Here is a 14,667-nt window from a genome sequence, read left to right as displayed (position 1 = left end):
TGCATCTTGCAAATTTTGATAAGTTGTATTTTGATTTTAATTTGGTTTAAAATTTATCTTGAGACTTATTCTTTGACCCATGTGTTATTTAGAAATATGTTGTTTAATCTCCAAATATTTTGGGATTTGTCCAGCTATTTTTCTGTTGTTGATTTATAGTTTAATTTCAGTGTGGTCTGAGAGCATACTTTATCTGATTTCTATTCTTTTAAATTTGTTAAAAAGTGTTTAATGGCTCAGAATGTGGTCTCTCATAGTGAATGTTCCATGTGAGCTGGACAAAAATGTTTATTCTGCTATTGTTGGATGAAGTAGCCTACAGTCAGTTTGGTCCAGTTGTGCTGTTCAGTTCAAATTGTCGTTGACAATATTCTGCCTGATAGATTTGTCAGTTACTGATAGAGGGGGTACTGAAGTCTCCAACTTTAGTAGTGCTAGTTCAGTAGTGTTTAGGATTAGCCGTTCTCCTTGTAGTTCTGCCATTTTTTCTCTCGCATATTTTAATATTCTGTTAGGTGCATCCATGTTAAAGATTGTTATGCCTTCTTGGAGAATTGACCCCTTTGACATTATGTAATGCCAGTGTTTTTTTCCTGATAATTTTCCTTGCTTTGAAGTCTGCTTTGTCTGAAGTTAATATGGTCACTCTGGCTTTCTTTTGATTAATGTTAGCATGGTAAAATTTTCTCTATCCCTTGACTTTTAATCAAGTTGTCCTTTATATTTAAGGTGAGTTTCTTGTAGACAGCTTTTATTTTTTTATCCACTTTGACAGTCTCTTTTAACTAATCTATTTAGACCATTCACATTTAAAGTGATTACTGATATGATTGGATTAATATGTACCATGTTTGTAACCATTTTCTATTCATTGCCCTTTTTTTCGTCTTCTACTCTTTTTATGCCTTGTCTGGTTTTAATTGAGCATATCATATTTTTACTATAATATTAATATTTTTTCCTTCCTAAACATTTATACTTCTTTTGAAAAATTGGTTTAGAGGTTGTTTTATAGTTTGCATTTTGCATTTATAACTAATAAAAGTCCACTGTCAAATAACCCTGTACCACTTCATGGATGGTATGGGACATTATGATAGAATATTCCCAGTTTCTCCCTGCTATTCTTCATAACACTGTGGTATTCATTTCACTTATCCATGAGTGTTTATAATCCAGTAATTTCTTGCTATTATTATTTTGATTGAACTATTATCTGAGAGGTCAGTTATGAATAAGAAAATTAAATATTTTACTTTTATTTATTTCTTCTGTAAAACTGTCTTTTCTTTATATAGATCAGGGTTTCTGATGTATATAGTTTTCCTCCATTTAAAGGACTTTTAACACTTTTTGCAAGGCAGGTCTGTTTGCAGAAAATTTCTTGAATTGTTATTTGTCTGAAGAGGTCTTTACTTATTTTTCAGTTTTGAAGGATAATTTTGCTGGATACAAATTCTATGCTAGTTGGCCTTTTCTTCAAGCACCGAGTGTTCATGTCGCTCCCCTCTTGTTTTCTGTTTTCTGAACAGAAGCCTTGATGTAATCCTTGCCTTTGTCCCCCTGTAGGTGAGTTTCCCCCCCACCCTTTCTGGCTTTCTTTAGTAGTTTCTCTTTTTGGTTTTTGTAGTTTGGATGTGACATGTCTAGGGATAGTATATTTTTGTTTGTTTGTTTTTTGTTTTTAATATTCATGTGCTTGATGTTTCCTGGACTTCTTGGATTGGGTTTGTTGTTTGTCATTAATTTTGGAATATTACTTCAAATATTTCTTCTGTTCTTTTTTTCTCTTTTTCCTCCTCTGGTATTCCCATTACATATCTGTTACACTTTTTGTAATTGTTCCGTGGTTTTTGAAAATTCTGTTATTTTTTTCCTTTTTTTTTTTTCTTTGCTTTTCAGTTTAAGAAGTTTCTACTGATATAGCTTCAGGCTCACTGAATTATTTCCTCAGCTGTGTCTCAGCTGGTAGTGAGCCATAGCTGTTCTTCATTTCTGTTATGGGTTTTTGATTTCTAGCATTTCATTCTGATAGTTTGTTAGAATATTTGTCTCTCTACTTATCTATCTCTTCTTACCTGTTTTCTACTTTTTCCAGTAGTTCCCTTAGCATATTAATTACATTTGTTTTAAATTGCTGATCTGATAATTACAACCACCCCTGCCATCCACCATCTTGCAATACTGTGCAGCAGATAAGTGCCCAGTCTTTGGAAATAGACTGTCTGTATTTTAATTCTCTTTCTGCTTCTCAGTGGTGTAATTTTTGACAACATACAGAAATTCTCTCTACCTCGATTTCTTCATTTGTGAATTGAAAATACTCTTAAGTCCTAGTTCTTAGAGTTGTTAGGAGAAGTGGATAAGTTAGCATATGGGAAGGGCTTAGAATAGCAAATATGACTATCTAATATATTATATATTTACTTAATTTTTGTTGTTTTCCATTCACCTTCTACTTAAAGTTAGGCTGATGAAGGGCAGAGTCTGTAAAGTCTTTAAAGTCTTCAAACTAAAGAACTGAAATGTTTTTGTGCAGTTTTCCCTATATTTACATAAGGAAGTACTGAGAAGCTTCTTAAATTGTTTTTTCAAGAGTACTTAATGATACTGGGAAACATTTATCTAGTGCTATCATATCACACTAGTGCAGAAACAGCCATAGATGGTGTGAAAGGCTTAAAGAGATTATGTGACTAGAGTAAGATTCACAGGTGTAGGGGATGGCCCATCCAGGTCAGCCATACCCAGGTCTGAGTTCACAGCGTTCTCCTCTAAACCACATGTTGTGTTTTTTTTGTTTTTTTTTTTTTCATTTTCTTTTTCAGTATGAATACTTCAATGCCGTGCTAATAAATGAAAGGGACAAAGATGGGAATTTTTTGGAGCTGGGGAAGGAATTCATCTTAGCCCCAAATGACCATTTTAATAATCTGCCTGTGAACATCAGTCTGAGTGATGTCCAAGTGCCAACGAACATGTACAACAAAGGTAAGCCTTACTGCTGCTGGTCTTTTAAGAGGGTGGAGGGAGCAGGGTATGAGGGGCAGGGGTAGCTGGTTTGAGATATTGTGCTTTTTTGAAAAATGCGATTATAAGCCTAGTGTTTCAAGCATTGGCAGTATAGGTGAAGTGTGTGCCTCTTCTGCTTGGAGACTCTATGCTTGCTATTTTTCTGGTTCATGTTGCATTAGGCTCTCTTAACTTGCAGTCCATAAGTTGGCAAACTTTTCTTTAAAGGGCCAGATATTTAATAATTCCTTAGACTTTGCAGGCCGTAAAGCCTCTGTTGCAACTACTCAGCTCTGCTGTTCTGGCACAAAGGCAACCATAGGTAATATGTTAATCAGTAGATAATATATAAATTGACTGTGTTCTCAGAAAACGTTTAAGCTACAAAAACAGTTAGCTACATTGGACCTGCAGTCTCTAGTGTACAGAGCCTTTTCTCTTCTTGCTCCCCTCCTTATGATGGTTTTGAGGGTTCTGGAGCTCCTGGTATTACCAGGGAATTAGTTGTCGTTTGCCTGCAATGCTGGACACCCCGGTTCAATTCCTGGGTCAGGAAGATCCCCTGGAGAAGGGATAGGCTACCCACTCCAGTATTTTTAGGTTTCCCTGGTGACTCAATTGGTAAAGAATCCACCCGCAATGCAGGAGACCTGGGTTCAATCCCTGGGTTGAGGAGATCCCCTGGAGAAGGGAATGGCTGCCCACTCCGGTATTCTGGCCTGGAGAGTTCCATGGACTATATAGTCTATGGGTACCCAAAGAATTGGACATGATTGAGCGACTTTCACTTAGAGTACAAAGCAGGATGAATCTTAATGAAGCTCCATGTTTTCAGGCTTGTGTTCCTCAAATCCAGTTTTTTCATAGATTCTAGAGTTCTTTTCCCCAAATTCCCATATGCCCCTTTGTATTGGGATAATAGTAGCCAAGGATTGGGCTTTGGCAACAGAGGACCTCTGGTTAGACCCTGAGTTCCACTTCTTACTGGATGTGATCTTGAAAGGATAAGACCACTTCCTTTCTTTAGACCTTAGTTTTCTTGTCTCTAGGATATGGATAATAATTGTGTCAACATCATGGGATGAAACACATGATGTGTCCAAAGGGGTTAACTGAGGGAGGATATCACCCTTCTCTTCTTCACAATTACTGAGTAGGAGTTTGCTCTGCTTTGTCATACCAAGGAGGAGCCTAAGCAAAGAACTGTCTTCCCCCCAAAATAAATCAGGAAGACATGGCATTTTTAAAGTAAAAATCTACTGTTATGTCCCATTGATGTTTCAGAAATATTGGGATCTGGTTTCAGTATCTCAGGAATGCAGTGGTCAAGAGAAGGCTTGGATCCTGCTCTTTCTCTTGCTGGCTCTGTGATCCTCAGCAAGCAACTTTGCCTCCCTGAGCCTCAGTTTCCCTCTTTGTAAAATAGGGATAAGTGTACTGCCTCCTTTGGGGGGGTTATTGTGAGAATATGAAATGATGCCTGAACAGTCTTAGCTCAACAGTTGCTCATAGAAAGTGCCTAGTGCATCTTAGTTGTCATCATTATTATTGGGAAATAAGATGAATATACACTTCTAAATTGTTTTAGATTACTGTTTAAAGAATGTGGTCAATAATTAAAGAACTTCCCACTCACCATCTCTGAAGCATTCTTCTCATGCCTGTCATTTGAGGTTGGATATCTAATATCTCCCTTTCCTAGTTGACCTGTTATCATCCTTGATGTTCTGTGAAGCAGTACCCTGTCCATTAATTTTTTAAATTATTTATTTGTTTATTTATTATTATTTTTGATTGCTCTGAGTCTTTGTTGCTATGCATGGGCTTTCTGTAGTTGCAGAGAGCAGGGCCTACTCTTTGTTGCAGTGCATGGGCTCCTCATTGTGGTGGCTTCTGTTGTTGAGGAACATAGGCTCCAGGGCGCATGGGCTTCAGTAGCTGTGGCACAGGGGCTCAGTAGTTGTGGTTCATGGGTTTAGTTTCTGCATGGCATGTGGAATCCTCCCAGACCAGGGATCTAACCCTGTCCCTTGCACTGGCAGGCAAATTCTTATCCGCTGTGACACCAGGGAAGTCCCATTAATTATTCTGATGGTTAATGGAACCCCTGTGGTGAACCAGATGCAACCCCTTCCTTGAGAGGTTCACAGTGAACTTAGGGACCAGACAGGTAAAGAGATACTGTGTGTCATCTGCTGGCCACAGTTACTAAAAGCCCGGGACAGTGGGAGCTCTGAAGAGAGGGCCTGACCGTTTGTTCCTGTGAGCAGCCACACATTTGTCTTCATTCTTTCTCAGAGAAAATGATGTCAGTCCAAGTAGCCTTCAGTGGGCTGTGGATTGAACTGTATCCTGTGACCTAATCTTCACTTTGGACTCTTCCTCAGAGAGCAAATTCCTAAGAATGCAAGCCTTAGAGAATTGAGCTTAGCTTTGTTAGGTGGAGTTTAATCCTTCAGAGGCATCCTGCCAGCTGAGAAGGAAACCACCTTTTGTACAGTGTGGCTGTAAGGGAACCATCCTGTCAGCATTAAATGCATTTTCAATGGAAGAGGAAAAGTTCAGATTTTGCAGAGCAGTTCCAGACGTAGAACAGTTCAGAATGATCTTTTAAAATATGGCAGCTGCTTGAAGGTTGCTTGAACTATTAGCACCATTATAGATATTTAATTGCACCTTGAGCTTTAAAGGAATAATTGTACCTTTCCATGGTGACAGCACATCAGGGACTAGCACTGCCATTGATCACACAGACCGCAGGGCTTGCTAGGCAGAATCCTAGTAGATAGTCAGATTCTTGAGTCATGGAGGTATATAATTTTATTTAAAGTCATCCTCAGCAGCCCTTATGGTGTCTGTTTACCACCAGCATTCAGATTCAGTGGTCCCCCAGCTAGGCTGTGGGTCATAGACTAAAAGTCCCCTGTGTCTTGTTTCTGCCAGGCAGTGAGTAAGCTGCCCAAAAAAATGAGGAGGAGACTTCGGGAAAATTCCTGTCTCATTCTACCTAATTCAAACCAGTCCCAAATAGTCTTTTTTCTTTTCATGTTGCAGAAATGTATTTCATGTTTAGAGTGCCCTCCAGCTCAGATCTAGTTATTGATGACATGTACAAAAAACACATGCTCAAAGCTTAGTCACTGGCTGAGATGTTCTTGGGTTAGAAATTTTGCCCCCACCGAAGGAAACCAGTACAGGGGGCCATGCTATCCTGGCAGCTTGAACCCCCATGTGCACAAGCAGAGTGATTCAATACTTGATTATGCGCTGCTGTGTGCTGTGTTCCTAGGCATAACATCTAGGCATAGATGAAACTTGCTGATGAAATCTACCTCTTTTTGCCTCTGGGATTGGGCCTTTTGCTACCAGGCTGTTCAGCCAGGTTACTATTCACCTCTGTGCTTGAGGTGCCCTTCTTGAAGGCACTGATAGAAACTGCAGGTTCCGAGTTGGTGACATGACAGTAAACTGACCTACCAGCCACGAGAATTCAAAGAGCCATGTTCCTAAAGTCTTTAGAAATGTGCAGCAGCTTCTTCCTGAAACTTCTTCAGCCAATGTTTGCTGAGTGGCTCATCTGGCATCTCCAGCCTACTAGTCTTGCTACATCTGTTGAGACATCTTTGGAGACTAGCTGCCCTTGCCATTCAAACCCATGAACAACTCCATTTCCTCTATGAATAAAGCAGGGTGCAGGATGCTTCTGTGAGAACTGAGGATAATCTGACAGTGGATTCAGATAAAGCTGAACTCTTTTAAGTAATTTATGGGCTGAAATGGTATAAAATTTACACAAGCAGATATGTAGGTACATATACACATACGTACCTATTACACAATATATACGTGTGTGTATATCTGGGTATGTGTGTTTGTATATGTGTCTTTGAAAGAAATATGCTCTGCTGGTAACCTACCCCTTCATCCCCACCTCTCACCTCTGTCTACCCATTTGAGAACCCCTTTCATTCATTGAGTGTGCCTTTCTCTTTCCTCCATTATATCTTATTATTCACTCCATTTCTGTTACCCTGCCTCCCCCTTTATTGCTTTTCCAAATGCTTGTTCTTCAAAATCAGCTCAATACAAACTCTTTAATTCCTTCACTCTTTTGTAAGTGACTTTGGTCCTTTGTTCCAGTATCGCTTTGTTCCAGAAGTAAATTCCATGCGTTATTTTCCTTCCCCACTTGGAATTCTCTGAGGGCAGGGGCCTTGCTGATTCAGCCTGTTGGTGCCCTCCTTTGCCCTGAGCACTGTGCTCTTTACATAATGGATTTTCCACAGTGGGTGAGGTAGGGGATGCCACCTAGGCTGTCATGTTCTAATGGTATCTGCCAGCAGTAGAAACATACCCTGGCTGATTTACATGGAAAAGATACTTTTTGAAAGGACACTGGGTGGCTCACAGACTCTCCCAGAAGGCTAGAGAATAAGGTTTTAGACAGTGGTTGTGTGAGAGGACAGCCAGGGTCCAGAGCCACACCCAGAGCCAGTCTGGTGAGGACTACCTGCCACCATGGCTGACCCCATGTGTCTATGACTGCATAAAATGGCTTTGTCTCATTTTCCACATTCAGAAACCAGAGGTGATAATCTCAGTGACATTCTTAGGGGGTTATGGTGATGATTTAGAAGGCCACCCAGTACCTGAGCATAGGCAAGTTTCCCTTTTCCTCCAGTCCTCAGCATCCTTAGCTGTTAAATGGGTGTCATAACAGTACTGACCTTATAGAATTATCATGAATGAGGTAAGAATAATGCTTGTGTAGGTTGGGGTGCAGTGGCTAGCCCACTGACCTTGTCTCTTGTCACCTGCTGGAGGGGAAATAAGACCCATGTCACCATGTCGCAGTCAAATAGCACAGGAAGAGAGTCTGTATCTGATGAAGGCCAGTGATTTCTGCTGTGATTATCACTATATTAGCTTGTTTAATTCTTATATGCAATGACGATTAAGAAAGGAAGAACTTGAACTGAGAGTAACAAAAGGTTACATGTTCCCCAGCTGGTAGAAACAGGATCAGAACCCAGCATTTTCATTAACCGTGTCCTCTCTGGACTACACGCCACCCCAGTGTCTAGGCTGCGGTCTGTGAGCCATTTTTCACAAGGGTGTCTATAAAGGGAAAAGGCAATATTCTGGCTCCCAAATATTTTTATTTTAAAGTGGTTGAAATCCAAAAACTGGAAATACATCAAAGTTCAGTTCAGTTCAGTCACTCAGTTGTGCCCAACTCTTTTCAACCCCAAGCACACAAGATTTTCCTGTCCATCACAAACTCCAGGAGCTTGCTCAAAACTCATGTCCATTGAGTTGTTGATGCCATCCAACCATCTCATCCTGTGTCATCCCCTTCTCCTCCTGCCTTCAATCTTTCCCAGCATTAGGGTCTTTTCCAGTGAGTCAGTTTTTCCCAGCAGGTGGCCAAAGTATTGAAGCTTCAGCTTCAGCATCAGTCCTTCCAATGAATATTCAGGACTGATTTCCTTTAGGATTGACTGGTTGGATCTCCTTGCAGTCCAAGGGACTCTCAAGAGTCTTTTCCAACACTGCAGTTCAAAAGCATCAATTCTTCAGCGCTCAGCTTTCTTTACAGTCCAACTCTCACATCCATACATGACTACTGGAAAAACCATAGCTTTGATTAGATGGACCTTGGTCAGTAAAGTAATGTCTCTGCTTTTTTTTTTTTTTTTTTGCCTCTACTTTTTAATATGCTGTCTGCTGCTGCTGCTGCTAAGTTGCTACAGTCGTATCCGATTCTGTGCGACCCCACAGATGGCAGCCCATGAGGCTCCTCCATCCCTGGGATTCTCCAGGCAAGAGTACTGGAGTGGGTTGCCATTGCCTTCTCCTAATATGCTATCTAGGTTGGTCATAACTTTTCTTCTAAGGAGCAAGCATCTTTTAATTCTATGGCTGCAGTCACCATCTGCAGTGATTTTGGAGCCCAAGAAAATAAAGTCTGTCACTCTTTCCATTTTTCCCCCATCTATTTGCCATGAAGTGATGAGACCAGATGCCATGATCTTCATTTTTTGAATATTGAGTTTTAAGCCAGCTTTTTCACTCTCCTTTTTCACTTTCATCAAGAGGCTCTTTAGTTCTTCACTTTCTGCCCTAAGGATGGTGTTATCTGCATACCTGGGGTTATTGATATTTCTCCTGGGAATCTTGATTCTGGCTTGTGCTTCATCCAGCCCAGCATTTCTCATATTGTACTCTATATATAAGTTAAATAAATGGGGTGACAGTAGACAACCTTGACATACTCCTTTCCCAATTTGGAACCAGTCCGTTGTTCCATGTTTGGTTCTAACTGTTGCTTCTTGAGCTGCATACAGATTTCTCAGGAGGCAGGTAAGGTGGTCTGGTATTCCCATCTCTTGAAGCATTTGCCACAGTTTGTTGTGATCCACACAGTCAAAGGCTTTGGCGTAGTCAGTATATCAGAAGTAGATGTTCTTCTGGAATTCTCTTGCTTTTTCTAAGATCCAACGCATGTTGGCAATTTGATCTATGGATCCTCTACCTTTTCTAAATCCCACTTGAACATCTGGAGTTTCTTGGTTAATATACTGTTGAATCCTCGCTTGGAGAATTTTGAGCGTTACTTTGCTAGCATGAGAGTTGAGTGCAATTGTGCAGTAGTTTGAGCATTCTTTGGCATTGCCCTTCTTTGGGATTGGAATGAAAACTGACCTTTTCCAGTCCTGTGGGCACTGCTGAGTTTTCCAAATTTGCTGACATATTGAGTGTAGCACTTTAGCAGCAGCATCTTTAGGATTTGAAATAGCTCAACTGGAATTCCATCACCTCCACTAGGATTTGTTCATAGTGATGCTTCCTAAGGCCCACTTGACTTTGGACTCGAGGATGTGTGGCTCTAGGTAAGTGATTACACCATCGTGGTTATGTGGGTCATCAAGATCTTTTTTGTATAGTTCTTCTGTGTCTTGTCACCTTTTCTTAACATCTTCTGCTTCTGTTAGGTCCATAGCGTTTCTGTCCTTTACTGTGCCCATCTCTGCATGAAATATGCCCTTGGTATCTCTAATTTTCTTGAAGAGATATCTAGTCTTTTCCATCCTGTTGTTTTCCTGTATTTCTTTGTATGATCTCTGAGGAAGGCTTTCTTATCTCTCCTTGCTGTTCTTTGGAACTGTGCATTCAGATGGCTATATCTTTGCTTTTCTCCTTTGCCTTTAGTTTCTCTTCTTTTCTCAGCTAATTGTGAGGCCTCCTCAGACAACCATTTTGCCTATTTGCATTTCTTTTTCTTGGGGATGGTCTTGATCACTGCCTCCCATACCATGTCACAAACCTCCATCCATAGTTCTTCAGGCACTCTGTCTATCAGATCTAATCCCCTTGAATCTATTTTTCACTTCCACTGTATAATCATAAGGGATTTGATTTAGGTCATACCTGAATGGTCTAGTGGTTTTCCCTGATTTCTTCAATTTAAGCCTGAATTTAGCTATAAGGAGTTCATGATCTGAGCCACAGTCAGCTCCTGGTTTTGTTTTTGCTGACTGTATAGTGCTTCTTCATCTTGACTGCAAAGAATATAATCAGTCTAATTTCAGTATTGACTATCTGGTGATGTCCATGTGTAGAGTCATATCTTGTGTTGTTGGAAGAGGGTGTTTTCTATTACCAGTGTGTTCTCTTGGCACCTTACTTGGCTTCCTCTCTGAGCATGAGCTCTAAGAGGATGGGGACTTATTCTCACAGGTATCTGGGGCTCAGTTACTTCTGAGTCACCTTGGGATCTGGGACCTTTTGCCCAGGCTGAGAAACTTCAATCCTGGACCCATCACCAGCCTTCCTTCTGAAGCTCGGATTCTTCCTGGGCCCTGCTCCCTGTAATGAGAACCCAGACCCTTCCCTAGCCAGGCTCCTCTTCTCTCCATGATACCCAGTATCATGCTCCAGTGAGCTAAGGTCGCCACGTGAGCTGGGGAGAAGTACTGATTCACCTAGTATTTGCATATCAACCCTGCATATCCTTGATGCAAGAAGTGCAAAGGTTCTGGCCATCTTCTTGGGTCAGAAAGTAGGACATAGCAGGGAGGACAGGCAGAGTATTGCCTGTAATTATTTGTTCATCTACTCATTCATTCTTTTCTTATTTCATTCATTCATCAAATGTTGACTGTGCTGAGCTCTAGAGATATGTCCACAACTAAGAAAGACTTGGGCCCTGCTCCTTGAGCAAAGGGGAGAAATGGATGCTGAACAAGTCATAATCAGGTAAATGCAAGGCAGGATATGATGCTCGGTGACTTGTAGCAGGGGCTGGGCCTGGGCCTGCAGCTTCAAGAAGGGCCTCCCTGAGAAGAGGTAGAGAGGAAGGAGTTAGGCAGGCAGGGCATGGTTGGGAAGGAAGTGTGTCCATCATAAGAAGTAAACAGTGAGCAGGTGTTGGCGGGGGTTGTGGGGGGAAGCGAGTGGGGGGACTGGAACACTAACAGTGAGAAAGTGTGGTGTCCTTTGGGTTTGGGGTGGGGAATAGTCAGAAACATTAGGCTATGGGGCCTGAAAGGGCTGGCTAGGTGGTGAGAGGCTGTGAAAGCCATCAGAAGCTTGTGGAAACTGTGGGACAGGTAAACTATGGTTGAGAGCTTTTCTGGGAAGAGGTTTACAGAGGAATAGTAGGCTCAGACACTGAGGGAGAGGGAATAAAGGAGAGGAGGAGGAGTTCAGGGCCTGGTTCGGAGAAGGCCTAAGGGAGACGAATGGTGTGCAGCCCAGACTGGATGGTGAAGATGCAAGCCCTTGGGTCTGAGGCCCCAGAGGATGAGCCTCCAGCAAGAGCATCAACTCCACCAGGGCAGGGACCTTCTCTGTATTCTTCTCTGGTGACTTTCCAGCCCCAGCATGGTACCTTGCACCTAGTAGGTTCCCAATAAATACTTATTTCCAGGTGAGCAAATGAATGAAGAGAGCAATTTAGAAAAACTTCTCACTTGGTTCTTGCACAGAAGATGCTGTGCTTCTTGCACAGAAGATCTTGAAGAGAATATGCTGGAAATAGCTCTCAGTCTCGATTCCCTTTCGAAACTCCAGTGGTGATGGAGAGCCTGGGAGAGAGTCATTGGCTGGCAGAGGTGGGGTGAGGTATGAATAATAGGATGGGCCTCTTCTTATCTAGACATCCCAGGTGATTGCCCAGTGAGGCCATCGTGGACTGTAAGCTCTCCTATATAGGGGGCCTGGCCCCTGAAAATGAACACAGATCCAGGAAAAGGGAGACCCATAACTGTCACTGCAGAGCCTGAGAAACCAGCTTGCTTGTCTGTTAAAATCCAGTAGGTTCTTCTGAAAAGCCCAGGGAAGGGGAAGGTCTCGCCCAGTGGACATGAGTCCAGGGCTGCCATAGGGATGAGCAGGATTGCTGGGTTTGCATTTGTCAGATGTCTCAACCTATTTTTCAGATGTTGGGTTTGATAAAATGCAAAGCATTTTGCCAAACACTTTTCCTCTTAATTACATGTGTATATTTTAAGGGAAATTTAATCCATATGTTTCTGATTCGTTTACACAGAAATCATTAAGATGTTTTCTAGGAGAAATTTGATGTGCAAGAAGGTTTATGAACCTTTTTAAAAGCTATGTTTAAAATTTCTTTCTTTTTTGTTTCTTTTCCCTTTGCTTGTGAGAGAGAGAGAGAGAAAGAGAGAGAGAGAGAGGGAGGGAGAGGGAGAGAGAAAGAAAGGGAAAGAGGGAAAGTGATTCCAGGGTGTCAGAAGCAAATGTGGACTCCTAAATTGTTTGTTTTCTCCTTGGAATTCAGAGCTGAACATTTGGAGTAGGCTAGACTCCCGCTTTTACATCTGTTTACAGCACCAACCGTATGTGATGGTCCTGGGGCCATAAGAGTCACAATGAGAGGATCAGACATACACTACACACACTGCTTCATTTGAGAGAAGAACATTTAGATCCTTCACCATCACGTGGCCCTTTGGCATCTGCAGTCCCCCTGCAGGCCAAGTGAATGTCCCCAACCCTGTGTCATCAGGGAGAGCATGACAAGAGTGTTTGGCCAGATACACAGAAGATAATGCTACTGAAGTAACCCCACAGTTGTCATTCGAAAGGATTCATTGTTTTTCTCTTCTGGTTTGGAAATTATATTTTTATGTCACAGAGAAACTGTCTCTCTTAAAATTCACCATTTGGGTGGTGGCTGAGTTCAAGTTCTTTTGGCAGCTTCTTCACAGTTCTGACTATGTGTGTGTGTGCATAGCACAAACAAGTCTGTGAAGATGTGTACATGTGTACACGTAAGTGGGGTTTCTCTAACCCCTATTATCTCAGACGTGGTGTTAGTAAAAGAAGGATGTCCTTTACCTCACTGTGCCCTCTCCTTAGGCTTATGTTCAACACAGATGTTGCATTTGTTGAATGAATGAATGAATGGAGTGAATGAGCTGATTACTTACTGAGAGGCATGTTCTGTACTGAGCACTTTAGCTGTAGTATCTCACCACTACCCAGTGTGTTGCAGTCAGGAAGTAAGGATTGCCATCCTCCAGAACCTCCTGTGAGAGAATTCCAAAACCAATCTCCCATACTCCGTTCTAGAGTCAGGTCTAGCATGTTAAATGGGGTGAAACTCAAATGTATGACTTTTGGTGCTGGTGGATGGTTTCCTGAAAAGCAAATAGGAAGGAGTTTATACCTCCCACCTAAGACTCTATGGAACACTTACCTGTCCCTTTGGTCCTCTTTCACCCTGGTACTGACCTGTATAGTCCCCATCATCCCTGTCCTGGTTTGTTTCCAGGCTCTTTCTAGAACCATCAAGGAGGTGCTGGAGTGTGGCAGGCTTGGACTTGCTTCGAACTTCTGTGAGTGCCTGTTCAGTGGATTGGGGAAAAGCATTTTATGCTCTGAGCCTCAATCTCCCCATCTGTAAGGTGTGAACGGTCTTCTTGGGCATTAAAGGAGGTAATGGTATAGACCCAGCACAGCACCTGGACATTGGGACACTTTATTGGTACACACTGACTTCTTACTCCAAACTATCTCCAGCTCCCTGCTCCCAGAGGGAGCAGATGTGGAGTTTCCATGTGGCTCTGACCAAGCCAGGCCCTTCCCTTCAGTAGTGTTTGTAGAAGAAATGCAAATATTCACAAACAGATGCTGGTTCGTGCCCTCTTTCACTGGCCTCCCTTTTCTTCCTCCTCTGGTTCATGAGACCAGGACTTGACTTCTTTAATGCCTACCCCTGGGCCCTGCCATCGCAATGGTGTGATCACTTACCTAGAGCCAGACATCGTGGAGTGTGAAGTCAAGTGGGCCTTAGGAAGCATCACTATGAACAAAGCTAGTGGAGGTGATCAAATTCCAGCTGAGCTACTTCAAATGCTAAAAGTTGATGCTGTTAAAGTGCTACACTCAATATGCTACCAAATTTGGAAAACTCAGCAGTGGCCACAGGACTGGAAAAGGTCAGTTTTCATTCTAATTCCAAAGAAAGGCAATGCCAAAACTTGTCCAAACTACTGCACAATTGCACTCATCTCACACACTAGCTAAGTGATGCTAAAAATTCTCCAAACAAGGATTCTGCAGTACATGAACCAAGAACTTCCAGACGTTTAAGCTGGATTTAGAAAAGGCAGAGGAACCAAAGATCAA

At 42.0% G+C, this 14,667-nt stretch overlaps 1 protein-coding gene across 1 annotated transcript in view; it reads left to right on the top strand.

Annotated features, from left to right (window-relative positions):
- CACNA2D3 (calcium voltage-gated channel auxiliary subunit alpha2delta 3) overlaps positions 1–14,667 on the top strand; it is an 839,655-nt gene that overhangs the window by 366,158 nt on the left and 458,830 nt on the right. Inside the window, exon 5 of the mRNA XM_061129193.1 lies at positions 2,829–2,991. Within this exon, the coding sequence (XP_060985176.1) occupies positions 2,829–2,991 (163 nt within the window). The remainder of the gene's footprint in view (positions 1–2,828; positions 2,992–14,667) is intronic.

Source organism: Dama dama, chromosome 24, assembly GCF_033118175.1.
Source record: "Dama dama isolate Ldn47 chromosome 24, ASM3311817v1, whole genome shotgun sequence".
Lineage (NCBI taxonomy): Eukaryota > Metazoa > Chordata > Mammalia > Artiodactyla > Cervidae > Dama > Dama dama.
The sequence above is the reverse complement of the archived record's forward strand: the minus strand, read 5'-3'. Positions and strand labels throughout refer to the sequence as shown.